Source organism: Colletotrichum gloeosporioides (assembly GCF_011800055.1).
Source record: "Colletotrichum gloeosporioides strain Lc1 chromosome Unknown consensus_1, whole genome shotgun sequence".
NCBI lineage: Eukaryota > Fungi > Ascomycota > Sordariomycetes > Glomerellales > Glomerellaceae > Colletotrichum > Colletotrichum gloeosporioides.
Window position 1 is genome coordinate 314,072 of NW_025544646.1, and position 27,786 is coordinate 341,857.

The 27,786-nt window shown below is 51.6% G+C and overlaps 8 protein-coding genes across 8 annotated transcripts; 4 read left to right on the forward strand and 4 right to left on the reverse strand.

Moving 5' to 3' along the window:
- Window positions 1-178: 178 nt before the first annotated feature.
- On the reverse strand, window positions 179-4,119 carry GCG54_00009874 (Aconitate hydratase; the record flags this gene model as incomplete). Its single annotated transcript, XM_045409811.1, has 7 exons — window positions 179-1,153; window positions 1,209-1,858; window positions 1,913-2,475; window positions 2,525-2,624; window positions 3,085-3,544; window positions 3,607-4,062; window positions 4,117-4,119. 7 exons carry the CDS (start codon window positions 4,117-4,119, stop codon window positions 179-181), a joined length of 3,207 nt encoding a protein of 1,068 aa, XP_045271348.1.
- A 2,158-nt stretch (window positions 4,120-6,277) lies between these two features.
- On the forward strand, window positions 6,278-10,984 carry GCG54_00009875 (ZEB2-regulated ABC transporter 1; the record flags this gene model as incomplete). Its single annotated transcript, XM_045409812.1, has 5 exons — window positions 6,278-7,321; window positions 7,390-8,931; window positions 8,991-9,941; window positions 10,009-10,472; window positions 10,531-10,984. The coding sequence occupies 5 exons, from the start codon at window positions 6,278-6,280 to the stop codon at window positions 10,982-10,984; spliced, it is 4,455 nt and encodes a 1,484-aa protein (XP_045271349.1).
- A 445-nt stretch (window positions 10,985-11,429) lies between these two features.
- GCG54_00009876 (Citrate/oxoglutarate carrier protein) lies at window positions 11,430-12,664 on the forward strand (the record flags this gene model as incomplete). The annotated part of the gene is made up of 6 exons (XM_045409813.1): window positions 11,430-11,538; window positions 11,612-11,652; window positions 11,723-11,818; window positions 11,879-12,029; window positions 12,083-12,399; window positions 12,452-12,664. 6 exons carry the CDS (start codon window positions 11,430-11,432, stop codon window positions 12,662-12,664), a joined length of 927 nt encoding a protein of 308 aa, XP_045271350.1.
- A 194-nt stretch (window positions 12,665-12,858) lies between these two features.
- Window positions 12,859-13,545, reverse strand: GCG54_00009877 (uncharacterized protein; the record flags this gene model as incomplete). The annotated part of the gene is made up of 1 exon (XM_045409814.1): window positions 12,859-13,545. The coding sequence occupies one exon, from the start codon at window positions 13,543-13,545 to the stop codon at window positions 12,859-12,861; it is 687 nt and encodes a 228-aa protein (XP_045271351.1).
- Window positions 13,546-17,495: 3,950 nt separating this feature from the next.
- Window positions 17,496-18,656, forward strand: GCG54_00009878 (putative aryl-alcohol dehydrogenase AAD14; the record flags this gene model as incomplete). Its single annotated transcript, XM_045409815.1, has 1 exon — window positions 17,496-18,656. One exon carries the CDS (start codon window positions 17,496-17,498, stop codon window positions 18,654-18,656), a length of 1,161 nt encoding a protein of 386 aa, XP_045271352.1.
- A 213-nt stretch (window positions 18,657-18,869) lies between these two features.
- GCG54_00009879 (uncharacterized protein) lies at window positions 18,870-20,320 on the reverse strand (the record flags this gene model as incomplete). The annotated part of the gene is made up of 5 exons (XM_045409816.1): window positions 18,870-19,225; window positions 19,280-19,350; window positions 19,405-19,549; window positions 19,609-19,975; window positions 20,027-20,320. 5 exons carry the CDS (start codon window positions 20,318-20,320, stop codon window positions 18,870-18,872), a joined length of 1,233 nt encoding a protein of 410 aa, XP_045271353.1.
- Window positions 20,321-24,271: 3,951 nt separating this feature from the next.
- Window positions 24,272-24,634, forward strand: GCG54_00009880 (uncharacterized protein; the record flags this gene model as incomplete). The annotated part of the gene is made up of 1 exon (XM_045409817.1): window positions 24,272-24,634. One exon carries the CDS (start codon window positions 24,272-24,274, stop codon window positions 24,632-24,634), a length of 363 nt encoding a protein of 120 aa, XP_045271354.1.
- Window positions 24,635-25,879: 1,245 nt separating this feature from the next.
- Window positions 25,880-27,786, reverse strand: GCG54_00009881 (Cytochrome P450; the record flags this gene model as incomplete). Its single annotated transcript, XM_045409818.1, has 4 exons — window positions 25,880-25,954; window positions 26,020-26,465; window positions 26,523-27,452; window positions 27,540-27,786. 4 exons carry the CDS (start codon window positions 27,784-27,786, stop codon window positions 25,880-25,882), a joined length of 1,698 nt encoding a protein of 565 aa, XP_045271355.1.

Sequence of the window (27,786 nt, forward strand, 5' to 3'; positions counted from 1 at the left end):
TGCTTTTCCCTTCTCTCTTCTGAGCTTGACTGCTCCAACCTTCAAAGTAAATTACTTCAGCAGAAGTCCACTCCGAAACCTACAAAAAGTCAGTCAAGTGCAGAATGCTGATTTCGCTTTTCATGCTGATATTTTATATGAGCTGCCTTCTATCCTGTTCGCATCTTGTTCATGCTATTCAACTCTTCTGTTGCTTCCTCTTCGCCATTAGGTTCAATGCACTTCCTTCTCTGAAATACTCAATCTGCTCGCCTGTCAATGTGTGACTCAGCTCGATGGTGAAGCTTTCTCGACCTGCTGTTGTCGGCGTAATCCTGACCTCAACGTTCTTCCCCGGTTGCAAATCCTTGATACCCACAATACTGATCCTGTCAGAAGAACTGATCCGTTCATAATCGCCTTCCTTCACAAACTTCAGCGCCAGCAGTCCTTGCTTCTTCAGGTTCGTCTCGTGGATTCTCGCAAAGCTCTTAGCCATAATAGCCACGCATCCAAGGTAGCGCGGCTGTAACGCCGCATGCTCACGGGATGAGCCTTCTCCATAGTTATGATCCCCGATCACGACCCAGGGCTGCGAGGCTTCTTTATAAGCCCGGGCGGTACCAGGAACATCGCCCTCTTCACCGGTCAACCAGTTCTTCACTTGATTGACCTTTCCCGTTTCGGCATTCACAGCCCCAATCAGGGTGTTGTTTGAGATGTTCCCGAGGTGGCCACGGTAAGCGAACCACGGGCCAGCGGGCGTGATATGATCCGTTGTGCACTTGCCCTGAACCTTGATCAGGATAGCACAATTTTCAAAGTCTTTTCCATGCCAAGGTTCGAACGGGGCTAGTCTTTGGAGTCGCTTCGACGTCTCGGCGATCTGGACTTCGACTTCGTTGCGGCCTGTCGATGGTGGGGGGCTGTACACGTAGTCCGTGTTTGCGTACCCATCAGACGGCAGAGCCTCTCCACCTGGAGGCTTGAAGCGGAAGTCAGAGCCTGAGGGGGTAACAATAGAGTCCGAAGTGGGGTTGAAACTGAGGTCGTCTGAGAATATCTTCGCCATGACCATTTCTGGTGAGGCTAGGAAGATGTGAGTGGCCGGGTTTCCGTCAAGACGGCCAGTGAAGTTGCGGTTGTAGGATGTGAGAATAGAGTTCTTGACGCCCTGATTTCGGAGTTAGCATATGCGCTTGATCTCCAACCAACATCGAGCAGCTTACCTTCTCCATATCTTGACGATCCCAAGAACCACAACACGGGCCACAAGCATTCGTCAATAGCTTGCTTCCGAGCTCCTCAAACACCTGAAGTACCCCATTCTCCTGCAGTGTCTTCCTCGTTTGCTCACTTCCGGGAGACACAAAGAGTGGCATCTTCGGCTGAAGCCCGGCATCCACCGCCTGTTTCGCCAACTCAGCGGCCCTTGACATATCTTGAAATGAGGAATTGGTACAAGAACCAATGAGTCCTGCAGTCAAGTCCTTTGGCCATCCTTCCTTGTCAACGGCGTCCGAAAGCTTCGAAATTGGCGTTGACAGGTCGGGTGTGAATGGTCCGTTGATGATGGGCTCTAGCTCGGAAAGGTTGATGTCGATGATTCTATCATACTGGGCGTCTTCATCCGCTCGCAACTCTGAAGATGCAAAGCGCACTGCATCGGCGACATCGTGGCGATGTGTCGCTTGCAAATACGATCTCATCGCCTCGGAGTATGGGAAAATCGAAGTTGTGGCTCCCGTCTCAGCACCCATGTTGCAAATCGTCGCCATGCCAGTTGCGGAAAGAGACTCAGTGCCCGGGCCAAAGAACTCGATAATGGCTCCAGTTCCCCCTTTGACAGTAAGTATACCCGCCAACTTGTTGATGACATCTAAACATTGGGTCAGATCCGACGTCGCTATCGCTTAGAATCATGCTTGCTCACCTTTGGGCGTAGCCCATCCCGACAGCTGGCCCGTCAATCTCACGCCAATGATATGCGGTGCAGTTAATTCGAAAGGCAGCCCAGCCATCACGTCAACCGCGTCGGCCCCGCCCACGCCAATTGCAATCATCCCCATTCCGCCCGCATTAGGAGTGTGTGAGTCTGTGCCGACCATCATGCCTCCCGGAAAAGCATAGTTCTCGAGAACAGTTTGATGGATGATTCCAGCGCCAGGTTTCCAGAAGCCCATACCGTATCTCTTACATGCGCTTGACAAAAAGTCGTAAACCTCCTTATGCGTGCTCAGAGCTTGGGGAAGGTCTTCGTCCTGGCCTGTCCTGCCGACGATAAGATGGTCGCAGTGAACAGTCGTAGGCACGGCAGTGGAGTCAAGACCAGCGGACATGAACTGGATGATTGCCATCTGAGCTGTCGCATCTTGGCATGCGATTCGCCGAGGACGTAATTTGAGCTGGGTCTTGCCGCGGTGTAGGGGCTCATCGCCAATATTATCGGCATGGGCGAAGAGGACCTTTTCTGAATAGGTCAGGGGTCTCCCAAGACTGTGGTGACTGTCAGTGTCATGTTCAAGAATGCGGGATGTGGACTCACATCTTTCGACTTGACTCAATCCGACGCGTGAGGTCGGCATAGTCAATTGTATGATCGGTCTCGAAGCGACTCAGTCTCGCCTTAGAGCTGGCTGAGCTCACTGATGCCAGGCCTCTTCTGAGACCAACATGTCGCATGTGGGGGGAGCCTCTTGATAGGCGCGCCAAGGGTCTGGATGCGTGGAGGTACATCTTGAACTCGGCATTGACTGACTAATACCGCAAGTTGTATTCGCCAATCGTGGGACAGGTAATTCTTTTCAAACAATTCATCTTTGGATGTTTTTGAGCGTTGCAGGGGGCGAATATAACTGCGAGGGCTGTTGATCGGAGCGTTCCGACGCTTCTCGAGTAGACCGAGGACCGTCGGCTCGAGCCGAAGGAGTCCCAACGGCTCTGCACTCTAGCTACGCAACGATTACGAGGCGACGATACTTTCACTGAGTAAATAATCCAACAAAATCACTGATATTTTAGGCGTGTATTCATTGAATGTGAAGCCACTCCTTGATCTAAGTGATTGTCCAACCTAATCACCAGCGACGCCGGTAACACGCTCACGGACTTCTGCGTTGATCTTCTTCATCACCCTCACCAAAGGTGCAAAATCGCACTCCTCCTGGGCTGCTGTCTCAATACTCTGGGCTACACGGTCTAGCAAGTCCAAGTCAGCAGTCGCATCGTCGAGGTCTGGAGAGTTGACCATGTTGCTTGCGATATGGGCATATGCAATGTGAGCCCGGTAAGCGCCCAAGATGTACGAGATGGCCTCAGCTGCAGGGAACCTCCAGACATGCAGCATGAGGTATGTCAGCTCCAGGATGCGACGTGATATCCTGGTCGACAGGTGTGTCTTTGGTATGTTATCATCTGAGGAGATGGGGTTAGGTGAGTTGGTCTTGAGAAGCGTCGCCTTCCGGAGCATGAAAATGATGCAAGTGTAGCCGTTGAGCAGCAGATCTCCCAAAATCCACAGGTTGATCATGTCATTTTCGTGCGCAGATCGCTGAACCCAATCCTCCTGCGTATTGTTAGCGATCCCCAAGCACTCCGTGACATCTTTGGGACAAGGTCATAACTCACAATCCTCCATTCTTCGAGCAGTGATTCGATCTCGTGACAAAGAGGCTCGATAGCATTCACGGCTTCAGACTCGTTATCAAGCGTTTTGATCATTTGAAAGAAGTGGATCAGAACGAAGGTGAGTCGGCTGCGGACGAGAAATGCAATGGTTGGCACTGGCGCATCGTTGTTCGGAGTCGAGTCGAGCGAGAGCCACGGCAAGTTGACCTGCCAGCTGTCAAGACTTCGGAACAGTTTTGCCGGCTTGTTGTAAATCAAGTGGTAGAATAGATCTGTTTGAATAAGCTCCCACATGCCTCTGCGGTCGTCATCTGTTCTTGTGGAACCAGGCTCGGTCACTGCGAAATAATCGTTGCCATCAAGACTGTGCAGGTGAAGGCCTTTGGCATAGTCGCAGGCTAGCTGATGCATCTCCAAACTTGAGTCGAAGTCGAACATTTCCGTCGCAACTCCAGTCTAGATGCAAGTCAGTTCGTGGTCAAATTTTTGCAGTAATTGGCTTTGGCTCACCATGAAGATGGCAGCAATGAAGTCTGTTATTGAACCAGTTGCTTCTTGCTGCCATGCTGGGATGGCACGCAAACAACATAGGTATAGCTGTCGTGCATACTTCCGATCGGGGCTATGGAAGGATCTTGTGTTAAGGATGTAGCATCCACGCCAAAGGATGACATAGTATACGATCAGAATACAAGGGTCGAGAGTGACATGCTTCATGGTCAGCATGTCGGGTATCATTTCAATCATCTTCCTGTCAACAAGACTGAGGAACGTTTCCGTGGGCGTGTAAGTGAAGTAGTCTGGGCCAAGGAATCACTCATTAGTAAGAAATAACCATGCCTGTGGCTGCGGCAGAGTCTCACTGTGGATCCAAGTCCTTGCAAGTTCCGGTGGGATGAGAACACCCTCTGTGGTGATTGCTTGCAGCCCAACAGTGCGCTTCAACCTCAGATCTCGGACCCGATCGAAGGTGTCACTGAGAGTGGAGGCCACATCGAGTGGGGGAGATCCCGGAGAAATGCCCTCGGATGGCTTTGTTCTCAAATGCAAGAGCCCTATGCTGTCTTCGACAGAAGGAATTGGAGAAGGATCCCCAGACGGACTCGGAGTGGAATATGGTGTCTCGGAGACATCATCGGTAGCACTGCAAGTAGACTTTTGTCGTTGCGACGAGGAGCCTGCAATAGGAGATGAAGGCTTGGGCGAGTATTTGCCCTCAATGCGTTGCAGCCGTTCGAGAATCAACGACAAGGTCTCACTCTCAGAACTTTTGCATGAATAGAAGCTGATAAGCTTTTCACATTGATAAATGAGGTGAGATGGAGCCAAACCTTTGATGTCGTGGTATCTCTTTCCTGATACTCTTTCTAGTCCGTCGCTGTGGATAATGGCACGAGAGACCTTGACTGTTGCATCGTTCGCATGTTGGGGTGTCTCGGCTGCACCTGACCTTAACTGGTATTAGTCAACTTGCTCATATGGAGTCTTGGATATGGAATCTTGTTGGTCAGCACATACCTTCTTGCTTCTGCAGTTTGTACACTGTTAAGTGATTCATCAGCTAAATTCCCGGCAATCCGTCGTCCGATCCCAGCATAACGTTATGTAGGTCTCGGTAACATTGCGTTGGATGCGGGACGAGATGGGTGTGAAATGGAAGCTTACCGACAGGCCATTCACCACAACAACCCCTGGCCGATCCATGGAGAGTCAAAAACTCGGAACATGCAGGCAGACTGCGAACGTCCGGGGTGGCAGCCAATGCGAGGGGGCAGCAGATGATTCAGGGATCGGGAGAACGGTTGGTGAGTACTGCGGGATGAAAGCGGTCGATATTGAGAGATGGAAAAGATGGAAAGTCCCAAGAAGACGCCAACCTGACGCTGATGGATCACGTCGTTTGTCCAGTCCAAGCTGGCGAGGGCACAGCATTCTCCACAAAGAGATCTGGGTTCAGAGTCATTCTCGCCGATTGACGAATGAGAAGCTTCTCATCCGCAGCTAGTGGCCCACGTTCCCGAGACTTGGACAACACGGATCGTTAGCTGCTCCCAGCTTACATCCGCCATTACCCCATTGGGGAGTTCCATCTGCAAGCCGCACCTCTCGGCGGGGTGGTTTGCTCAATTCCCATTGATCGAAAGTTGCGAATGCCAGAAAGCCCCCACTTGTCCGGCACTTCGCACTCTCCGAAAGTGCGGCTTGCCCACCCGTCCCGCTGTTTCTCCATCCCGGGGGCGACGCCGGATCGGCCAGCCAAGGAACTTCGCACTTTCCGGGAAAACTTCATCATGTAGGGATTCATTTCGAAACTTTGACTTTGAGGCCTTCGAAAGAGTCATTCACACGCGGTGAAGCTGACCGCTGGAAGATTCGAGCCCCGTCGCCAAGGACATCTCGTATTAGATGGAATACTTGAAGGCTTCTTGGTCTGCTTAGTTCCTCCTATAGTCGGGCATAGAGGTTTCGGTTTTCAATGACCCTTTGAGTTGGAAAGACTTGCATTTCGTATCATTTCATCGCCTGCTGATACACCCTTTCGGTCGATCTTATCTCATCTTTCCTCACTCTTAGTTGTCTCTTATTAGCCTGATTATCTCGCGGCCTCCCCCAATCAGCTATCGCATAAGCACGGTTCAACCACACAGGCGCCCGAAGGCTTGTTTTCGCAATGCCATCAACGGGCCTCTTTGAACATGACGTTCACAAGACCGGTGGTCACCAATACAACTTGGATGCCGACGTCACCCCGTCTGGCCAGTCAGATGCCGAGATTTTGGTCGGCGAGGAGATCAACGAACTAGCTAGGCGCTTGACAAGCGCATCTCACCCTGGTGGTCAGGGTCACTCCTTATTTCCTGAGCCTTCCGACAAGACACTCAACCCCAACAGCGACGAGTTCGACGCTCGAAAATGGGCCGCGGAGTTCTACAGAATCCAGACTCAAGCACTGCTTGGCAACGCGCCAAATACAGCGGGTCTGGCCTTCAAAGATCTTCAAGTGTATGGCTTGGGCACCACGATGGACTACCAGAAGACCGTTGGCAACTTCGTTCTCGAAGCAGCATCGCTATTCTCGCCGTCGAAGAGACAACAGCGTATCGATATCCTTCACGGCTTGGAAGGCGTTGTCCAAAGCGGTGAGATGCTCGCTGTGCTAGGGCCCCCCGGATCTGGCTGCACCACGCTTCTCAAGACCATTGCTGGCGACACCCATGGCTTTTATATCGCCGATGGGGCGACTCTCAACTACCAAGGCATCTCGCCGGAGGACATGCGGACGAGCTTTCGGGGAGAAGCCATCTACACGGCCGAATTTGACTACCACTTTCCCTATCTCACAGTCGGAGAGACCCTTTACTTCGCTGCCAGGGCACGATGCCCCCAGAACATGGACCTTCCTGATGGCATCTCCAAGCACCAGTACGCGGAGCACCTGCGGGATGTTGTGATGGCAATGCTTGGTATCTCTCACACCAAAAACACCAGAGTTGGAGATGACTTCGTGAGAGGCGTCAGTGGTGGTGAACGCAAGCGAGTGTCTATCGCTGAGGCAGTCTTGAGCTATGCCCCACTTCAGTGCTGGGACAACAGCACAAGAGGACTTGATTCCGCGAACGCTATCGAGTTTTGCCGAACTCTCCGCATGCAGGCAGACATTTTCCGCTGCAGTTCATGCGTGGCTATCTATCAGGCGCCTCAGGAGGCCTACGATGTGAGTTGAATCCAGACCTCCAAAAGACCTGTATCAGAGTTATTTCCATGTGCTAACTGTGGATGCAGCTTTTCGACAAGGTCGTGGTCCTTTACGAGGGTCGACAGATCTATTTTGGGAAGGCGACAGAGGCAAAAGCCTACTTCGAAGGCCTCGGATTTCAGTGCCCTGAGCAGAAGACAACTGCCGATTTCCTGACCTCCATGACCAGTGCTGCGGAGAGAGTGATACACCCGGACTGGAGTGGCAAGCCGCCGCCACGGAGCCCTGATGAGTTTGCGCAGGCTTGGAAGGAGAGTCGAGATCGCCAGCTGCTCCTCAATGAGATCGACCGTTTTGAATGCGAATTTCCCCTGGGTGGCGACACTCATGCCAAGTTTTTGGCTACACGACGAGCGCACCAATCCAAGCAGACCCGCCCTTCTTCGCCATTCACCCTGTCGTTCTTCCAGCAGGTCAACCTCAATCTCTGGCGCAGTTTCAAACTCTTGATCAGCGAGCCTTGGATGACGATCACCATGCTTTCGACCAATTTCTTCGAATCGCTCATTATTTCCAGCATCTTTTACAACTTGAAACCCGACTCGTCGACTCTGTACAACCGCATGCTCCTCATCTTCTACACCATCCTCATCAACGCGATGGGTAGCATCCTGGAAATCCTGACCCTCTACGGCAAGCGCAAGATCATCGAGAAGCATGCGCGATACGCCCTCTATCACCCGAGCAGCGAAGCAGTAGCTGCCATGCTTGTTGATCTACCCTACAAGCTGCTAAACTCGCTCTTTATCAACATCCCGATCTACTTCATGACCAACCTCCGACGCGAAGATGCGGGTCCCTTCTTTTTCTTTCTGCTGTTCTCCTTCAGCATCACGGTTTCCATGTCCATGATCTTCCGCTTCCTCGGTTCAGTCACCAAGACGATCGCGCAAGCATTGGCACCCTCATCCATCATTCTGCTGGCCCTGATGCTCTTCAGCGGCTTTGCCATTCCTCAAGGCTACCTTCACGATTGGATTGGTTGGCTACGTTGGGTCAACCCAGTGTTCTACGCTCAAGAAAGTCTTGCACTGAATGAGTTTGTCGGGCGCAACTTCAGCTGCGCGCAGTTCGTTCCCTCAGGCGCGGGCTACACTGGTTCTTCAATGCAGCCCAACGAGCGAGTGTGTGACATCGGCGGTGCCGCCCCGGGTGCCAGCTTCGTCAGCGGCGAGGAGCATCTTCGCGTCGTGTACGACTTCGACCCGAGCCACAGATGGAGGAACTTTGGCATTTTGATGGCCCTCACCATCTTCTTCATGGTGATGTACCTTTTTGCCGTTGAGTGGGTTTCCTCTGAGAGATCCAAGGGCGAGGTTCTTGTTTTCACTCGCAAGGCCTTGAAGAAGGTGAAGCGAGCAACGACGGATGTGGAGAACACCGACATTAGCCACGCATCGTCGACAACTCAGAACCAGAGTGACAGCGACAGTCCGGACATAGCGAAGCAGACTTCGGTGTTCCATTGGCAGGATGTGTGTTACGAGGTGCAGGTCAAGAGCGAGACTCGAAAGATTTTGCAGCACGTCGATGGATGGGTCAAGCCAGGCACTTTGACTGCTCTGATGGTAAGTTGCGAACCCACCCTTCCTTTGCCTCAGGTCAATGCTAACGTTTCGATTGACAGGGTGTTTCGGGTGCTGGTAAGACCAGTCTTCTTGACGTGCTCGCCAGCCGCGTGACCATGGGAATCGTGAGCGGTCAGATGCTCGTTGACGGTCATCTACGAGATTCCTCGTTTCAGCGCAAGACGGGCTATGTGACCCAGCAGGATCTTCACCTCCACACCGCAACCGTGCGAGAAGCCCTGAGCTTCAGCGCTGTTCTACGACAACCTCAGCAGTATAGTCGTGAGGAGAGACTAGCCTATGTCGACACCGTCATCGATCTTTTGGGAATGCAGGAATATGCCGACGCCGTGATCGGCGACCTAGGCGAAGGCCTCAACGTCGAGCAGCGCAAACGCCTAACCATAGGCGTCGAACTAGCCGCGCGTCCTCAATTGCTTCTCTTCCTCGATGAACCCACGTCCGGCTTGGATAGTCAGACATCTTGGTCGATTTGTGATTTGATGGAAAAACTGACGAAAAACGGACAAGCTATTCTATGCACGATTCATCAGCCATCGGCGTCCCTTTTTCAGAGATTCGATCGATTGCTATTGCTAGCCAAAGGAGGGCGCACAGTCTATTTCGGCGACATCGGCCGCAATTCTCATGTCTTGATTGACTACTTCAGCCGTCACGGTGCCCCAGCCTACAAGCCTGGATCTAACCCAGCTGAGTACATGCTCGAGGTGATTGGGGCTGCTCCGAAGGCCCATACAGACATCGACTGGCCGACTGTGTGGCGCGAGAGTCAGGAGTTCCAGTCGGTGCAGATGGAACTTGCGAGGCTTTCGGGTAGCCAAGACGAGAAAAGTACTCAGGCGAACGCCGAGGTCCATGATTCTTCAGCGTATGCTGAGTTTGCGGCGGATTTCCGAACACAAGTGCGAGAGGTGACGACAAGGGTCTTCCAGCAGTACTGGAGAAGCCCATCTTACATCTTCTCGAAATCGGTCGTCACGTTTGGCTCGGTAAGTTCGGATTCCCCAAGCTCTTTCCTGCCGCAAATCATAATACTGACCATGCAATTCTTAACAGGCACTGTTCATTGGCCTTACTCTCCTGGGTAACGAAAACACCGAGCGTGGTCTCAAGAACCAGATGTTCGGCGTCTACATCTTCCTCTTCCTGTTCAACCAACTGGTTCAACAAATAATGCCCGCCTTTGTTCATCAACGAACGGTGTACGAGGCTCGTGAGAGGCCAGCGAAAGCGTATTCATGGAAAGCCTTCATCTTGGCGAATATCATCGTTGAGATGGCTTGGAACTCGCTCATGGCCGTGTTCTCCTTCCTGTTTTGGTACTTCCCCATGCGCCTCGACCGCAACGCAGAGTGGACGGACTCGGTGCATTCACGTGCGCTCACACTGTTCTTGATCTGCTGGGTCTTCTTCTTGTTCTCAAGCACCTTCGCTCACCTCCTCATTTCTGGCCTGGGAAGCGCAGAAGTCGCCGGCGGCATTCTCAACCTAATCTTCATTCTCATGTTCGCGTTTTGCGGGTATGTTCATCACCTTACTTCCTATTCCAGTATCGATGCTGACATCTCGTGTTTTCAGTGTTCTCGCAGGGCCTACCGAGCTCCCAGGCTTCTGGATATTCATGTACCGAGTCAACCCTCTGACCTACGTCGTCGAAGGCTTTCTCAGCGTGAGTCTCGCAGACGCGCCAGTCACCTGCAGCTCCAACGAACTGCTGGGTTTCAGTGCTCCAGGTGGTAGTACATGTGGCGACTACATGGCGTCGTACATCCAGAGCAACGGCGGCTATGTCGTCGATGGGAATGCGACTTCTTGCCAGTATTGCGGTATGGCCGGTACGAACGACTTTTTGTCCAGCATGAACATGAGCATCGACAATCGGTGGCGCGACTTTGGGTTCATCTGGGCGTATTGTGTTTTCAATATTGCTGCTGCAGCGGGATTGTACTGGCTTGCGAGGGTACCCAAGAATGACTTCAAGAAAAGAAGTCAGAATTTCATGATTACGAAGAGAATTGAGCGTTCGGGATAGAAGAGATATGGTTTGTATTACTAGATTGGATTCGGTTTAGAGTCTCGATTAAAATTGGAAACTAGATAATAGAGCACCAAAAGTGCAAGAACCCAATCAGCAACACCTCCGTGAGATTGAAGTAAAATCAGACGGACTCATAATTTCCAAGCCTACGGGAGCTTCAATAGCTGCAGTATCCATGGGTGCGTGGGATCGAAGCTCTGTTGTTGGGCGCTGTGTACCGACTCTATCGGAAGTGTCCGATGTCTCAACATTAATAGCCATCGGCCCTATCCGACAGCACTCATGACACTGCTGTATCCCATCTACCTGATAGAGGGTCTCGAGGTCACCAATCAATACTCTAACCCATCATAACTACAATTGAATCTCTTCATTTCTCTTAGCCAGCAATCTTCCAGCTGACTTCTATTCCGTGATATTGCCAACCAGATATCGCAAGATGGCAACTTCAGCGTCAGCGACATATGCACCAACATTCGGGGCGGTCGAGAAACGCAAGACCCCATGGCGTAATCTAATGGTCGGCGCATGTATGAACGTTATCCAAGGTATGTTAGCTGTTATTTCATGAACCTGCGTCTTCCACGCCTGTCCAATCACATGTCCTAACATCAACTGCAGTCACCACTCTGGGGCAGCCCATGGAAGTCATCAAGACCCACGTAAGGCAATGCAAGCCAAGCTCACTATGAGGACTACATACTTACCATACTACCTCGTTTCTTTGTTCAGGCCAGTGCCAACAGAACCGATACTCTTGGTGACGCTGTACGCAAAACCTGGGCTCGTGCTGGGGTTCGAGGATTCTATCAGGGTCTCATACCATGGGTTAGTGAATCATCGGAGATGGTCTTTCTCTCAGGCTTATCGTATTGACGTTTACTGCAGGCTTGGTTAGAAGCCTCAACGAAAGGCGCAATCTTGGTCCTAACATCTACAGAGGTTGAGTACTACGCTAAGAGATCCGGCCTGGGTACCGAGATCGCTGGTGTGTTGGGCGGCGTTGTTGGTGGTGCATCTCAAGCATACCTTACCATGGGTACGAACACTACCAGATCATGCTCCAACTTTACAGCTGACAGGACAAACAAGGTGTTACAACATGTATGAAGACCGTCGAGGTCACAAGGCAAAAGACTCCAAAGACAGCCGGCAGAACGCCAGGGACCATGGAGGTATTTCTCCAGATCCTGCGCACCAAGGGTATCCGAGGTGTGAATCGAGGTGTCAACGCAGTAGCTCTTCGTCAAATCACGGGCTGGTCTTCAAGAATCGGCATTTCGAGAGTAGCGGAGGGCCAAATCAAGTCGTTCAGGGGCAAGTCGCCAGAAGAGAAGCTAGCTCCACCAGAGAAAATTGTTGCATCCATCATCGGAGGTGCGCTTAGCTGCTGGAATCAGCCATTTGAGGTAATATCTTCCCATTTCCAGTGTCGATGTTGATCCTGATCATTGTTCATAGGTTGTGCGGGTTGAGATGCAGTCGCTGAAGGCGGACCCCTCCCGTCCACAACAGCTCACGATGGCTTCTACTGCGAAGCATATTTGGGCAACGAATGGATTCACTGGTTTCTTCAGGGGTGTCGTACCTCGAATTGGAGTGGCTGCCTGGGCGACAGTGTGCATGGTCGGATTCGGCGATATGGTGAAGGAAGCCGTCGGTTCGAAGGCTTAAACCAGGTATGACCATAGAACGGGGTCGGTCGCGGCACGGCGAGGCGGCAACGGAGAATTGGGATTAAAGGCTTTAAATCGAATTCATGCAGGCCGTAGTACATTACATACATCGCAGACTCATCAAAAGAAAACACCGGTTATGGCCGCCATACAATAGAATAATACACCCATCACGATACAAACGCCGTGCATCTAATCCTGCCATCCGGCCATGGAGCTTGTCATCTCCCAGTCACCGCTGGCGCATTGTCTCCAGCTCGTCGACACAGTCGCTTCCTCTGATTCGAGCGTGCCGTCATCGGCCTGACGGAATAGTGTGATGTCATAGCAGATGGCCATCGACATCAGTCCGATCTCAACAACGTGCGGCTTGTGCATCTTGTAGCTCAGGTACCGGTCGCTCTCCTTTAGCACCTCCTTCAACGTCGGCTCCGAGCTCTCGGTGTACACCTCGGGATCGCCAAACAGCAGCGGGTTGCACATGATGGCGCCCTTGCCAATGTACTTCAGTGCGCTCTTGGGCTTGTGGCAGAGGGCGCCCCAAAGGAGCGTCTCCATCTCAATGGCTTTGGCGTGGTTGCGCTTCGCGATGGTGTTGAGGGGTCCCTCGTCCTCCGACTCGTCGTCGGTATCATACTCGCGGCGCGGCTTCGGCTTGGGCTTCTCCTTCTTCTCCTTCTTTTCTTTCTTCTTCTTCTTCTCCTCGCCGTTCTCACGCGGAGGGGATTGAGAGGCCGACTCCTTGCGCGGGCGGCGGGCTAGTTGCTTGCCTTCGGTTTCCTGGCCGTCCGCGAGCTGGGGCTTCTTCTTCTTTTGATGCTCCTCCGCACCAGGGCCGTGGGGGGAGGGGTCTGTGGTGAGACCGAGGACGGAAGGCATGTTGGCGTTGTTTCTAAATGTTCTCGGTTGCTATATTGTAGTGTGGGAATCAAGTTCAAATCGCTTGTTCGTCGATGAATGCGTTCGCTATGTTGTAGATGGAGCAAGTGGTACCAAAAAAGAACAGGCTCGCATCTCCGGGTGCAACGACAGAGGGGGCACCAGCTACTTCAAATGGGGGGCAGAAAGGCAACGGGCAGACGTTACGTGGTATGATGTCTCCCGTCACGCGGCCCCAGCGCCCGTTGACGTCCTTTCTCTCTACATTCGCCGGCCGAATGAAAGAATTTCTTGCTTTCCCGACCGAGGTGACGTCAGTTGTCGCGACTGGAAGCTGCTATCGAGCAGGGTTTCGTTGGGGAAAGCTGCGTCGATTGGCGCCCCGCACTGCGCGGAGCATGACATCAGTCTTGCTGGCGGGATGTCACTGTGCGGCGGCCTGCAGGAGGTCCAGAACGCTGAGTCATCACGAAAAGACAGGGATTGATCCCTGTTTCTGAACATGGAACAGGCGCGTTCTCGCATTCTGAAGATGAGATGTTCGAAGTGATGAGGGCCCGGGAGAAGCTCGTAGATAGAAAGACGTGGTGTTTTCCCCACAGATTGCCGCATTGCCGCTAACAGTTGAGCCACAGCCGGGGCTTGAAGCCATCGTTTCGTCGTGCTTCCCGCTAAGCTGTTCTGGTCTCTAGAGTTGTCGGCTTGCTGATGGCTGACCACGATGCATGAGAGGCTACTGCTGAGTGGAAGCGTTTCCCCGCACTGGCTGCTAAATGGCTGCACGTGTCTGAGAGCGCCGTTGACAAGTTCTAGCCGTTTCGCTCGTCTTTGTGGAATGTCAAGGTCATGATAAGCTTCTTCCAAAATTTATTTGGCTGTCCTGGTATCTCTTCCCGTCGCTGGTATTGTCTACATGGTATCCTTTTACTTGCAAAATTATTCGCGAGGAGAGAAAAGTTTGAAAGGAGAATAAAACTTGAAAACAGTAGGTCGTTTCTGCCACCCGCAGTAATTGTTACCGATTGCGCACCTCGAAGACGTATCACCGGCAGCCATTAAAAGAAGTCCAGGCGCTATTCTTGTACAATGATCCTACTTCGTCACTCTGTCATTCTTCGTTTCCATTGATGTACCTAAATTCATCTAAGCCTTCCATGTTGTCGGTGCACACTAATTGGGGAGGGCATCCACCAAGTCCTTGAAGCTTGTTTGTTCCGTGTCTATTACTCTTTATTGAAACTTTTGCGTCGCCACACGATTCATCCAACCTCGATATATGTGCAATTCTTGAGACGTATGGCTCTGATGCGTTGAGCCAGCAATTCCTGGATGACACGCTTATCACTCTCATGGTCGCGAGGGCTCACGCGTGGCCGCAGCGAAATTGTGATGTTCTCCACCCTATCAAGCTCCTCTAAGATCTCAACAAGCAACCGAGTCGGCATCCCCAAACTTTCATCGTTTTCAAGATCCCATTCCAGATGAATTCGATTGACTTTTGAACCAAGAGCGGACGGCATGCAAAACCCCTTGCCGGCCACATCTTTAATAGTAGTTATTGCATGGTCGAAAGCCCATGTAAACGGGAGGAGTGCGATTCCGCACCTCGTAGACAGTCCAAACTCTGGTATGACTGTCCTCAAGGACGGTTCAATCGCTAGATCTGCTTTGAATCTTGCGGTAACATCAAATTCCAACATCCAATTGAAGGCTCCTGCTCCCTCCTCTCGGCACTGTTGATTTCGGGCCTCAAATAGTCTGTACAGCCTTCCAAGGACGCTCAAATTCGCTCGGCGATTGACGTATGTAAGTGGACAGGCTTTGGATATCTTATTGCAGATGATGCGGCGGGGATCAGACACCTCTCTCTCTTCCAAAAGGTAAATTTCGTTTCCCCAGCAGGGGTAGTATCCTAAACGCCAGAGGTATATCGCTGGAAAACAACCTGTGGAAGAGATGAATAGCAGTGAAGTTGCTAGTTCAAAGATGATATCTTGAATCTCGAGGGGCAGGTCCGTAAATTCTTTCTTGCGATGTCTTTGATTCTGTTTCACCTTCAGATCCTTTCCTTTCTTGGTAACGGATAGAAGATGTTTTGCCAAGGATGGTGCGGATTGGGGTTCATTCTCTTTTTCGAAACACATACTGCAATTGATGAAGTGGAAGTCATGCCCATCGATGCCATCAGTATAACTCACAGGATGATTTTCGGCTTGCTTCCGCCACCACAATTCTTGCTTGTCAAAAAATACGGAAGGCTAAGGAACCTCTATCTTCTTTGCGAGGTTCCTTGGTTGCTGGAGAATGATACAAGGGGGCTTCTCGCTTGGAGCTCCTAAAGATATTCGGTATTTGCACTTTTGCCTTCTGTCGCTGACGGGGTAGTGTCGTGGTTGATATTGAGTCGCGCCCGATCGTGAGTCGTGTTGCCGTTGCTGGTTGCAGCAGGAATTTGTCCAAAGCCATGCATGCGGATGATTTGTGAAAACGAAATGTATTGAGAAGCTAGTAGTCTTTATATCTAGGAAATACGTTACCTTTGGGCCTCTCTCATCCGGGTTTCACGATTGAAATGGACCTTCATCCTGTAAACTATACATTACCTTGATCGTGTCCTTAGAATTCTAACTTCTAAGGTAGAATTGGTTTAAGTCTCGGAGTTCGATGATTTTGTCTCTAACGATTCTGGTCGTAATATTTGTTACTTGTCGTAGTCTTTGGTGTTTGCACTGGCGAAGAAGATCGAAGCAAACCACCGTAGTCGAAAGCTGATTTAAATACTGCGAAGCATCACTCTATAGTTTCTCATCACTACCGTCCCCTCATTATTGACTTGATATATTGTTACGAATTCCATCAAAAAGAATGTCGAGATACCTTCAGCCGACGTTCCACGGTATTCCAATACCGGCACATCATGTACACCAGAACCGAAAGCTCGAGGCATCTCTCCACTACAGGCAGTTCCTATGACAGGATGTTCAAGACCCACCAAGCATGGGCATTAATATCTCCTCGAATAGCTATTTAGAATATCTTGAATGTGACGCAGGAAAACGGATGCAAAGTTAATACCGTTGTTAAGTCCGATGTTGCTCCCTTGCCATGAACGACGGGCATCCCCATCCTACTTCGCGAACTCCGCAACTCCACCAGGATTGCCCATGATGGCTCTAATAAAGCGTTTGAAACTCCGCGAACCCATCACTAGACTTGTAGACCATTCTTTTGGTGACTGCTCCAGACACATAGGATGTCCTGCAAATTTAATTGGCATTCGAAAGGGAGGGCAATCAAGGGGAGAGTCTGCGAAATGAAATGACAGCTTCTTTTCTCCTAACATGTCGGGATCACTCAACCCTGGTCTCAGAAGGTATACTCCAAAATCTCAAATCCGACGACGTCAGCGATCCTCTCATTGCGACCTCGAGTAGGCCAAGGATTTCCTGGTAACAATTGAGATCCACGCACCATTCTGCGGATAGATCCCGAGTCCACGTCCCCTATCCGCCAGAGCCGCGGACGGATCTTGGCATCCACAATTTGCCCTTTTGAGGCATTCTGATATCAGAGATACTCAAGTCACATGGAGCTTTTAGCATGGGTAAACAGCTATGGTGCGCAGGCTCGGAAGTCGTGAGAAGCACAGGGCACAGACAGCCCCAGGTTTGACGGTGTCCCAGCGATTACCCTCCATGAAACCCTGCATGTGCTCTCGGACTTTACTATACGCCCGCGAATCTAAGGTTTATCATACTGCCCTCGATCAATCGATGAGTGGCATCATACGGTTAAGGTTGGTATAAAAGTGACGGTATCGAACGCGGACTGGCCGGTGTTCTGCCATCTCATCAGACCTCTCACTTCTCTCCTCGATTCGAGCGGCTCTTCTCAGTCTAGCGCCGCTTCCAAGTCTGCCCCAATAACCGCACATCGCACCAGTTCCCAACATGTCGGGCCTTCAAACTCTCTTCGCACCGGCTCCCGAGCCCAAAACAGAGCTCGGCCGCTATCGCGTGCTCTCCTCCACCGCCGGTGTCAGGGTCTCCCCACTCTGCCTGGGCGCCATGTCCATTGGCTCTGAGTGGTCCTCGTTCTTGGGTTCCATGGAGAAGGAGGACTCATTCAAGCTTCTGGATGCGTTCGTCGACGCCGGAGGTAACTTCATCGACACCGCCAACAACTACCAGAACGAGGAGTCGGAGAAGATCCTTGGCGAATGGATGACCGCTCGCAAGAACCGCGACATCATGTTCGTCGCGACCAAGTTCACCACCCAGTATCGCAAGCAAGAGCTCGGACCCGGCAAGTGTGTCAACTACTCGGGCAATCACAAGAAGTCGCTGCACCTCTCGGTCCGCGACTCTCTCAAGAAGCTGCAGACCGACTACATTGACCTGCTCTACATCCATTGGTGGGACTGGACCACTTCTATTGAGGAACTGATGGATTCCCTCCACATCCTTGTTGAGCAGGGTAAGGTCCTGTACCTTGGTGCTTCTGATACACCCGCTTGGGTTGTTTCCGCCGCGAACACCTACGCCAGAGCTCATGGCAAGACCCCGTTCTCCGTTTACCAGGGTCGCTGGAATGTCTTGATCCGCGACCTTGAACGGGAAATCATCCCCATGTGCCGCCAGTTTGGTATGGCGATCGCACCATGGGACGTCCTTGGAGGAGGTAAGCTGCAAACCAAGAAGCAGCTCGAGGAACGCGAAAAGGCCGGCGAGGGTCTTCGTGCCATGTTTGGCCAGGGTCAGTCCGAAGAGCACCGCAAGGCCAGCGAAGTTCTCGAAGAGGTCGCAAAAGAGCAGGGTACAGACAGTATCCAGCAGATTGCTCTCGCATATGTAATGCAAAAGGCGCGATACGTTTTCCCCATCGTTGGCGGTCGCAAAGTCGAGCACCTGCACGACAACATCAAGGCTCTCAGCATTCACCTGACGGAGGACCAAATCAAGAAGATTGAGGGTTACAAGGAATTCGAAATCGGGTTCCCTATGAATTTCATCTTGGATGATCCCCGAGAGGGGGGTCCGACACCTACTCTGGTGGCCGCGTCTGCACCGATGGCGTGGCAGCGAAGCGGTAAGCCGATTGGCCATGAGTGAGTGCGGCACTTAAAAGAGGGTTTGCGGGACGAGGAACTCATGTCGCGATTGGTGCAACAAATTCAAATCAATTGTTGTTTTATTATCATTAAACATCTGGTCTTTTGCATTCGTGAAGGTTTCGTGTCATCAATCGTGATGGATCTCAGCGTCAAGCCGATGATCTGCGCTGTCATGTCTCTAATAGTACATATTCCTACACAGCAGAACTCCTCATATCATATTCGGAAGCTTTGGAACTGGATATTCCTTGGGCTTTCCGATCAAGGTTTTCTGCGAATCTGCAGATCTCGAAGACCCGCCAGAGGTTGATGAAGACGCCCCCGCCGTTGACATGGAAGCTCCCGAAGACGCGAGATGCATCTTGTCTTCTGGGACCTCCACAGATCTGCGCGAAACTCTTTCTGAGCGTCTTGTCGACTTTCTGACCTTCATCTTGATGGCGTCAGGGAGATACCGAGTCTTCACCGCAGTGTCTCGGAGTAGAACCCGTAGCACGGGCAGAGTTGCCACCATGATGGTGATGGCGGTCTCCGCGGCAGCCCACACAGCCAACTGTGCACCACCATCTGAAAAGCTGTCAGCGGAGTTCGCTGTTTGGTCTGAAAATTTATGAAACTTACGAGAGAAGTCACCCGTTGTGTCGTTCACGGAGCGCATGTAAGACGCTTTCACAAACGCCGCGATTCCGGCGCTGGGTCGGATTAGTATCAGACTCCATAGTTGGTTGCGAAGAAAGTTTACTCACAGTACTCCCATACTAAGAGCAACAGATACACCGATTTTCTCCTTTTTGCTGAGAGTGAGTCCGGACGATTCTTCGGCTGGTGTCGGGCGCATGAGAATCATCCAAGGAATGGCAGCCAGGGCTAGATCGAGGAGGCCTGAGTATACTGCGAGAGAGTCAGTACGGTTTATCTAATATGAATCGAATATTTCGTAGGAAACTTACCACTGACAAAGATGCCAAACGATACCACCCACTTCAAGTCGTAACATGTTCCGTCGCCAAAGGGCTTCCACCTCTTCTCAAGAGGCACGCAGCCGATCCAGAATGATAGGGAGGCAAAGGCGAAGAGAATGTTCATCGATATAATAGAGAACCAAACAAATGCCTTCTTCCATCCTTCACACATACGCAAGAGTGATATGGCGAAGGCTGTTTTGCTCCAGACCTGACCGACGAAGGAGCATGTGATAGAAGACAAGCCTACGATGGCAAGCGTCGTGATGTTATCAATCGTAATGGGAAACCCTGGTCGTCCAAAGCGAGACTTGATGATGAACTCATTCAGTGTAGCGTCTCCAGCTAGAACAACCTGATTCCATGTTAGTGACTTTGATAACCTGGCGTGGTTTGTGGTACTTACCCAGGAAGCTATGAGAAGGCCATCCTCGAACCTGAACTTCGTATACGAATATGATATTTTGCAGTAGATCCTCAAGCCAAGGAAGACAGCCGAGAGAACAACGAGGATCCATAATACCGTCTGAATCCCTTCGGCAGTAGCGTCATCGTCAGCTCGAATATTGAGTGAGAGCGTCGTCGTGTCGAGGTCCGCCGTGGATAACTGCGTCGTGTTGATAGACAGTGCCAAGGAGCTCAACGCTTGCGCTCGGCTTCTTGGACAATCAGGACATCCGTGAGGAGGCACGACGGCCATCGTTGGTATCCGTGCTGGTTACCGATTGTTGAAGTGATAGCAGTAACCTCATCGCAGACACACCTAGCACATCTCTAACAACGATCGAGGTGGGTCGCAAGCCGTTGTTATAAGATCAACTGAATATGCGTAACGTCTATCAACGAGAATCCGATGTAACCGTCCTTCTTCACCTTCGATGGGACCGGCGAGCAGCGCCGTTTCATTATGTACCACGTGGAGACCGTGGACCACGCGAAGACTTGACAAGCATCTTGCCAGGATGTCCATGACCAGATTGCTCTGCTTCCCAACATGATTTCGCATCACGGCACTGAGGCGGACGTGGCAGCGTCCGATCGAGCACAGATCAAGTCTTTCGATATCCGCCGGTGGGCAGAAATGAAGGCCTGAAAGGCAAAGCGCGGGCTAGTGTTTGCGACTTTCTGGAATCCGTGCACAAGAGCGGGATACCCACAAGCCTGAATCTCATAGGATGGAGACCCCCCTTCGGCCACCTGGAGCGATGCCATGATTGCCAAGCGGCAGCCGACTCTTTGACCTCCTTCGTCTTGACTTGCCAGCATCGCCAGGCACAGAGTTGTGGAGACTATCTTGGTCTCCTCGCTTTCTCTATCCACACGATCCCCGTACGGCTGATCCAGGAACCTATCGAACACTTCCTTTTGAGTTATCACCACTGTCACAGCCGTGTCGCGTCTGGGGATAGATCCCAGTGTGCACGGTCTGGCGGTGGTTTCTACGGCCTTGTCTTCGAAAAGCTTACTTCTTCAACGGATGGGTGGCATGGGTTAGTCAGGGTATTCCCGGATTCCCGTCCAGCCCTCCATGGGCGGCAACTCCTGAGCTTGTGCTCCGCCTCACGGGCAAATGTCCTGGCGGTATCGGATTCTGGGTCGTCTGTTATCCTTAATCCGGAATGCCGCACTTCCGCTGCACATTTTCTGCACGATTTTCTCCCATCTTTAGGGCCAACGATTTCTCGATTTCGCGGCAATGGTGGAAAGGTAAGGAAACGACAGCACTAGTGCAGGAACAGCCCTATGACTTGCGCATCGTGCTTGGAGCTAGGCGAAGCTACTGTTCCCGTGCGGGGGAACCAGCTTCTCGTCAAGGGTAGTACCCAGTATGCGCCTTATTCAGTCGTTGTATGATCACCGTAAGAGGCAGGTGAACGTGTATAAGACAGTTCACTATGACGAACCATCAGCTTAGCTACTGTAGGATACCTTACCTCGCCCTGTCATCACGATTCAGCTTCTTCTCCACCCGCGCGTTTCCGTGTTGCGGCGGGCTTTCCCACACGGTTTGCGGCTCTGCCCCAGGCTACCTTACCTGCACAACATTGCCGCAGGGCGAGTCGCTCTTCTGCTTGATGGGATGAAGGACCGCCGACACAAGCGGCAAAGTACGCTTTCCCTCATGAAACCCTGCGGTTTTCTGTCCGCTCTTGAGTCCGTCCACTAGGCCGCTGCGCGCCCCCTCCACCTGCGACAAATCGGGAATTATTTGTGCCGGTGATGGGATCATCTAAAGAATAGAGTCCTCTGTAAGCGCCTTCAACTGTCGACGATGTGAGTCCAGAACACAGCTTCGCATGGGCTGGTTCGTCGTTGAGAAACCCAGATCTTCGAGCCGAGTGTGTCATCGAAACATCAGAAGTTTCCACGGGAAAAACGGCCACCACGGCGCCATCGAGGAAAGAGCACGGTCTTAATTGAAGCTGCACAGACATATTTTACGGGAGATATTATATGGCCAAGTCGTCTCCCGCGTTATAGATGCACGGCATTTTTAGCTCCTCGCTATCCATGCACCTCAACTTTGCGTCCGATGACTCAGATATTATACACCTCTGCATATCTGAAAGGTTCGTCGTTCATACACCGAGCTTGAGCTGCAGCTTGCAGACTTGGCTTGGTCCTTGCAGTGTCAATCTCTCGGTTTCTCATGTCAGCTCTGAGAGAGCTGAAACCCCGGCAGGGTATCCATAGCTCGGCTCGCTGTGCTCATAGTAGGAAGCTTTCCCTTCCTCTTCGCCAGCTACCCGTAGGATAAGCATATTTGACCTCCACGGCAGGAGCCTTGCAGCTATTAGCGCCGATGATCGTGCATATTTGACGCGTCTTGGCTATAACAGCTCATCCCTGAGAGCCTGAAGTGCCGCAGGGAAGCAAGCAGTAATAATTTGCCCACCTGTCGGCTACAGCTGTGCCATCGGGATATGAACCGCGGGCTTTGAACTTAAAGACCAACTAGATCACCTGGTGGCAGCAGCGCCGACTTGACATCTCCCGCCGGCCGCTTTCCAAGACCCGTGTTGCTGAAGAATCACAACCCCCGTGTCCTCGTAGCGAGGGCTTTCCGTCGATATAGTTGCCAAGTTGATAGTCATGTTTCTGATAATGTCGATCAAGTCAAAGACTCTTCGAAGTGAGTAAAATGTAATCAGGGAGGAATTCTTCGCCGAGGTGGTGTGTCCAGAGCTCTGAGAGCGAGAAAAGGTCCGAGCAATGAGGGGAACTCATGAACATCACGATGAAAACGTCAATGATTCAAAGTCATAGATCAGTTTAAAGCGACTTTGGACGATATTCGACCCTATTCTCGGCCGGTGCTAGCTCAAAATCGTGAATGCGATGCAGTCGTGAACTAGGTGATCGCAAACACCGGCCGCGTCGACGAGGAGCTAAGACGAACAATACCGTTGCTGGTTGGGCATCACCCGAGGCATCTGACCAGACGTAATCGAACCAGACGAACTCAACTGAACATGTGGAATGAGACTGGCATCTGAGGGCCAATCTGTGGAGGACAGCCAACCATAACTCCTTCGACGCGCTGCGGGCAAGACGCGCCTCTACGAAATTAGAAACTGATACATGCAGGTCATAGCCTTAAGTGGTGCCGTTATCCATCCACATCGGATTTTTTGGTCTCGCTGTGAGGGGGAAGCTTGTACGTCGCCAAGAAGCGAATGATCTGCTGCGGCCGCCCAAGAGATTCGCCTGCTTAGCACAATTTGACGAGATCTGTAGAAAATTTGGTACGTGTGCTCGTTTAATTGGCAGCGTACTCGCGGTGTCAAAACACGCGGCGTACTGAAATATTCTAGAATGGCCCGGGTCGTAGCATCGTACTTGAAGTGTCAAACAAGTCAGAAGTAAGCTCAGCCCCGTTTTTGATTAGGTTTAAAAGCTTTCTACTGCGTCTTGACCTTCCAGATCGCTCTGTGCCGTGACATCGTGTAAGCTGGCCGAAATATCTGATACATTTGGCAACGGTGATGAGGCCATCGTGTAGCACGTGGTTGGACTGTCAACATTTGACAGATTGGTCGGCCGAAAGTGAGCGCTTGACAGCCGTCTTATCCGCGCCAGCTGCTGTGCGTGTCATGGCGCTGACAGAAACGTCGGTGGCTTATCAACTCGCAGTCAAGTTTGGAGCTAGGCATCTTGCATGCCGCTAAACGGGGCTTAACCAGTATGGATTCTGTCCCAGATCCCTTAAGATCTGCAATGATTTCATCCTACACAGCCCTAGGCGATTTAGTGGCAACACGAATTGCATTGGATCAAGCGATTAACTTGACTGACTTTTGGTGTTTGATGTGTTGGTGCACCGCAGACTCTCCAAAAGAACAAAAATGGGGCGGCCAGGTCTAACAGCAAATGGCCTATCACGTCGTTGCTACTAAGTCTCATGATTTCGAAGTTGCGGCGCAGCAGCTGAACAGAATTCCAACGTGATTCGGTTAGGCTGCCGTTTTCATGGTAGCTCCATTTCGATTTCGAGTATTTAACAGCGTGGCATAATTCCAGACGGGCAATCTAGAAGAAAGCAGATCGCCAAACAAAGTCCGATTTGAACAGCAAGTAGGTATTTGACATCTAAGTAAGAATGTAATGCAGTGCTGATATTGGCCAGGATCACAAGGTAGCATTCATCAAAATGGTTTTCTGGAAGTCATCAGCTAAGGAGGGTGGCGACGAGGACACCCCCAAAAAGTCTCTCTACCAACGCTATGAAGACAAGAAGAACGGCCGCGACAAGGTCATTTCAGACGAGGACCTCCTGAAGTACACCGGCAAGACGAGAGAAGAGATAAACGCGTGGGCCAAAGATCGACCGGGCGTCGCAGGAAATCAGGCCGCGGGCACACTTGCTGCCGGCCCTGCAACGGGGTTTGGTGGCATGGCGACAGCCGATGGCTTCGGCGGATGGGGGACTGATGCGGGGTCGGAACCGAAATATCCGCCGCAGCAGAAGACGACTCGGGCGGAGGGTGGTAGTGGTGTCGAGTCGTCGAAGTAAGTGTCACGATGGTTGCGAAAACGACGACGATAACAACGGCAGGGTTATTATTAGAAATGGTCACGGCAGATAACGTTCAGACGTGTGGGCCCGTTCATCGCGTGGTATCCTGGGATGCGGGCGGTGGAGCTTGGAAACACTCGTTCGTCCGGAATAGTTTTATCTACTGTCTCATAAGATGATATGATAATGTCTGCGCCCTATGCATAGCAATTATTGAGGAACTTCTTTAGTGTGCCCTCAATCGTTTCTGGTCACCGTCGGTGCACGACAGCTGCAATCCAAAGTGATGATGCATATATCAGATGGGCTGTTGTCACTTTGGTCTGCCAAGAACGTGCCGAAAGTAGTTACAAAGTATCTTTAACAAACGGAAACATTGTAGTCAAGTAAGCTTATTGCCCAGCATTGCCAAGGGAATGAGAGTAGATCATCATGGATTCGTGAGATCATTGGGAAATGGCGCTTCAGTGATAGGTGTTGCCGCCTAAGTGACTCCATTGGCGGCGAACAAGGTTGGAGATGCTTTTAATGCGCAGGAAATGTTCTCGTTCTTTCAGCCCTACAATTATTGGTGACTCGAATATGTTCTGTGATGTTCGTGATAGCCGCGCTCTGATTAGTTGGAGCTTGTTATAACCGAGGACGAACCCCGGATCCGAAGAGTATAGTAGCCTGCCAGATAACTTCGTTTTGGCACCCCCATGTTGTTTCTAGCATTATGCCATCATATGTGTAGAACAGAGTTCGCCATACCATATTATTCACATCCATGAGTTGACCTGAGTCAGTTCCTCAAGCTTCGAGTACAAGCAAGCTGAAAGGGAGACTGATATTTCAGGCTACTCACTGCTCTTAGTCAAAGCCAGCTTGGAGGCGAAGGTTGATGAGATTCTGCAGAGACAGATAGTCATGCATGTACTTATCAACTATTACCTATCCATGTGTCGTTCTTTTGCTTTGGCACAGGCCTAGATCACCAAAGTCAATCTACGTCACGTTTTGCTAGCAACACACCATTTCATAGTCATGTACTCTTTCTCATTAAGCTCATTCTGATAGCTGACCAGAACATATGTACCGTAAGATAATACTATCTAGATGACGTTACGATCATTCAGTCGAATCGTACAACTCTGCGCGCGTGAAGACGGACGTCGGTCAAACGCCTTCTCGAGCAAAGCTATTTTCATTTAGTTCTCTACGGGACGGTTCCTCTGCCGTTTCCCCATGCCTGGCATCATTTTAAGCCTTGGGCTTGTTCTTGAGCTCGACTCTCAAGTGCATGCCGTCAACAGGCTTCGAAGTAACCAGATCGGTCTATCACATTGCAAGTCAGTAGGAGCACGTTGTGAAGCGGCGTTCATAATCAGTGCGGTACTTACAGAGAACAGGGTTCCCTTGGTCTTGTAGTATCCTCTGTCATCGAGTTGAGGCTTTCCATCTTCCGTGAGATCCAGCTCGCCCAAGCCAACCTTGACAAACTCGAAATGTCTCGCGATAATCGCCAGCACAACCTTGGACTCCAGGTTTGCAAGCTCGGATCCGGTGCAACGTCTGGGGCCTCTCTCATACGGTCTGAAGGAGCTGTCGGGGATGTTGGCGGCGTCGGGGCCGAGCCAGCGCTCGGGCCTGAACTCGTCCTTGGTCTCTCCGAAGATCTTGGGGTCTCTCTGGATGATGTAGGCTCGCGGGCTCAAGCAGAGACCGTCGACAACAAGGGGCTGGCCATTGGGCAGGGTGATGGTGTAGTTGGCACCCTTGGGCGCGACACGAGCGGTGGTTCCGGGCGGGTGGAGACGCAGGGCCTCCTTGATGATGGCGTCGGTGTCTAAGTGGATTAAATGTCAGCATTTTCAATGCCGCGTCAATGATGAGTGACACTTACAAGGGAGTCGGGCCAAGAGCTTTCCGGCCTGGGGACCAGAGAGCTGCTCGATGACGGACTTGGGGCTGGGGTCGGGACCGAAAACCTCGTCGAGTTCCTCCTTCAGATCCTTGGCAGACTGCGGACGTCTGTGAAGCTCGTAGAAGCACCACTGGAGCAAAATACTGGTCGTGTCGTGGCCGGCAAACAGGAATCCTCGGCAAGTGTCGCTGGTCTGTTGGAGAACCTCGGGGGTCAATACGTCGATGTCGTGAAGACTCAGCGCTGCTACACTGCGGGATGCAGTCGCGAGGCCGGCCTTGAAGTCCTTGTGCTGTCTGATGATCTCTTCCTTGAGGATAGCGTCGAGTTCCTTGTCGAGACGTCTGATCTTGCGCTCGTTCTCCGAGAAGTATCTCCGAAGCCAGTGCTTGCCTAGCTCGCGCTTGATGTAAGCGTGAGACAGCGCGCGGTATGTCGTCAAGACCTTGCTCTGCTTGCCCTCAACCTGAGCGTTGAGGTCCATATCGAAAGTTACGATTCCAATGACGTCGAAAGCCAGGTTCGTGGTGTACTCATCAATGTTGAAGGCCTCTCCAGAAGCAGCTTTCTCCTCCATAAGATTAATGAAAAGCTCCGTCTTGTCCAGAATGACCTTGACCAGGGAAAGCAGATGCTGAGGTTGCATGCCGGGCAGAATTCTCTTGCGAAGGCCCTTCCATTCCTCGCCGTCAGTGGTAACAAGAGATCGCGCTCCGACCAAAGGAGCAAGATCCTGCATGGCTGGGTGCTTGGGGACACTGGTGCTGTACTGCTTCGTGGGCTTGGTGACCTGCTCTGCGACATCGTTATTGAGAATGAAGAGAATCATGAAAGACTCCATCGGGCGCCAGTCAACCAGGAGAACGGGAGGGAAGCCAAGCTTCTGAGCTTGTTCGTAGAGGAGTTCATCTACAAAATCATTCATGTTAGCGACTCTCGAAGATGCTTCAGTGTTCGCCATTCGCTAGCAATCGGCGATGGCTGCGCGCAACGTACCGAAAGACCTTCGAGGGTCGCCCAGCGCAGCGGCCTTCTCGATCCATGGCCAATGTCCTCTGTTCGGGTCGGCCTCCTCAGGTTGCGGGAAATGTGAAAACAGCTTAATGTCGAGGGAGTCAGCCTTCGACCTCCTAAGGTAGAAGACCACGGCGAGCGGGATCGCCGCCAAGATGAGAAGCTTCCATTGCAGGAGGGGAGCTAGAGAAGCCGCGTCGAGCTTATTGAAGACGCTGAGCAAAGCCAT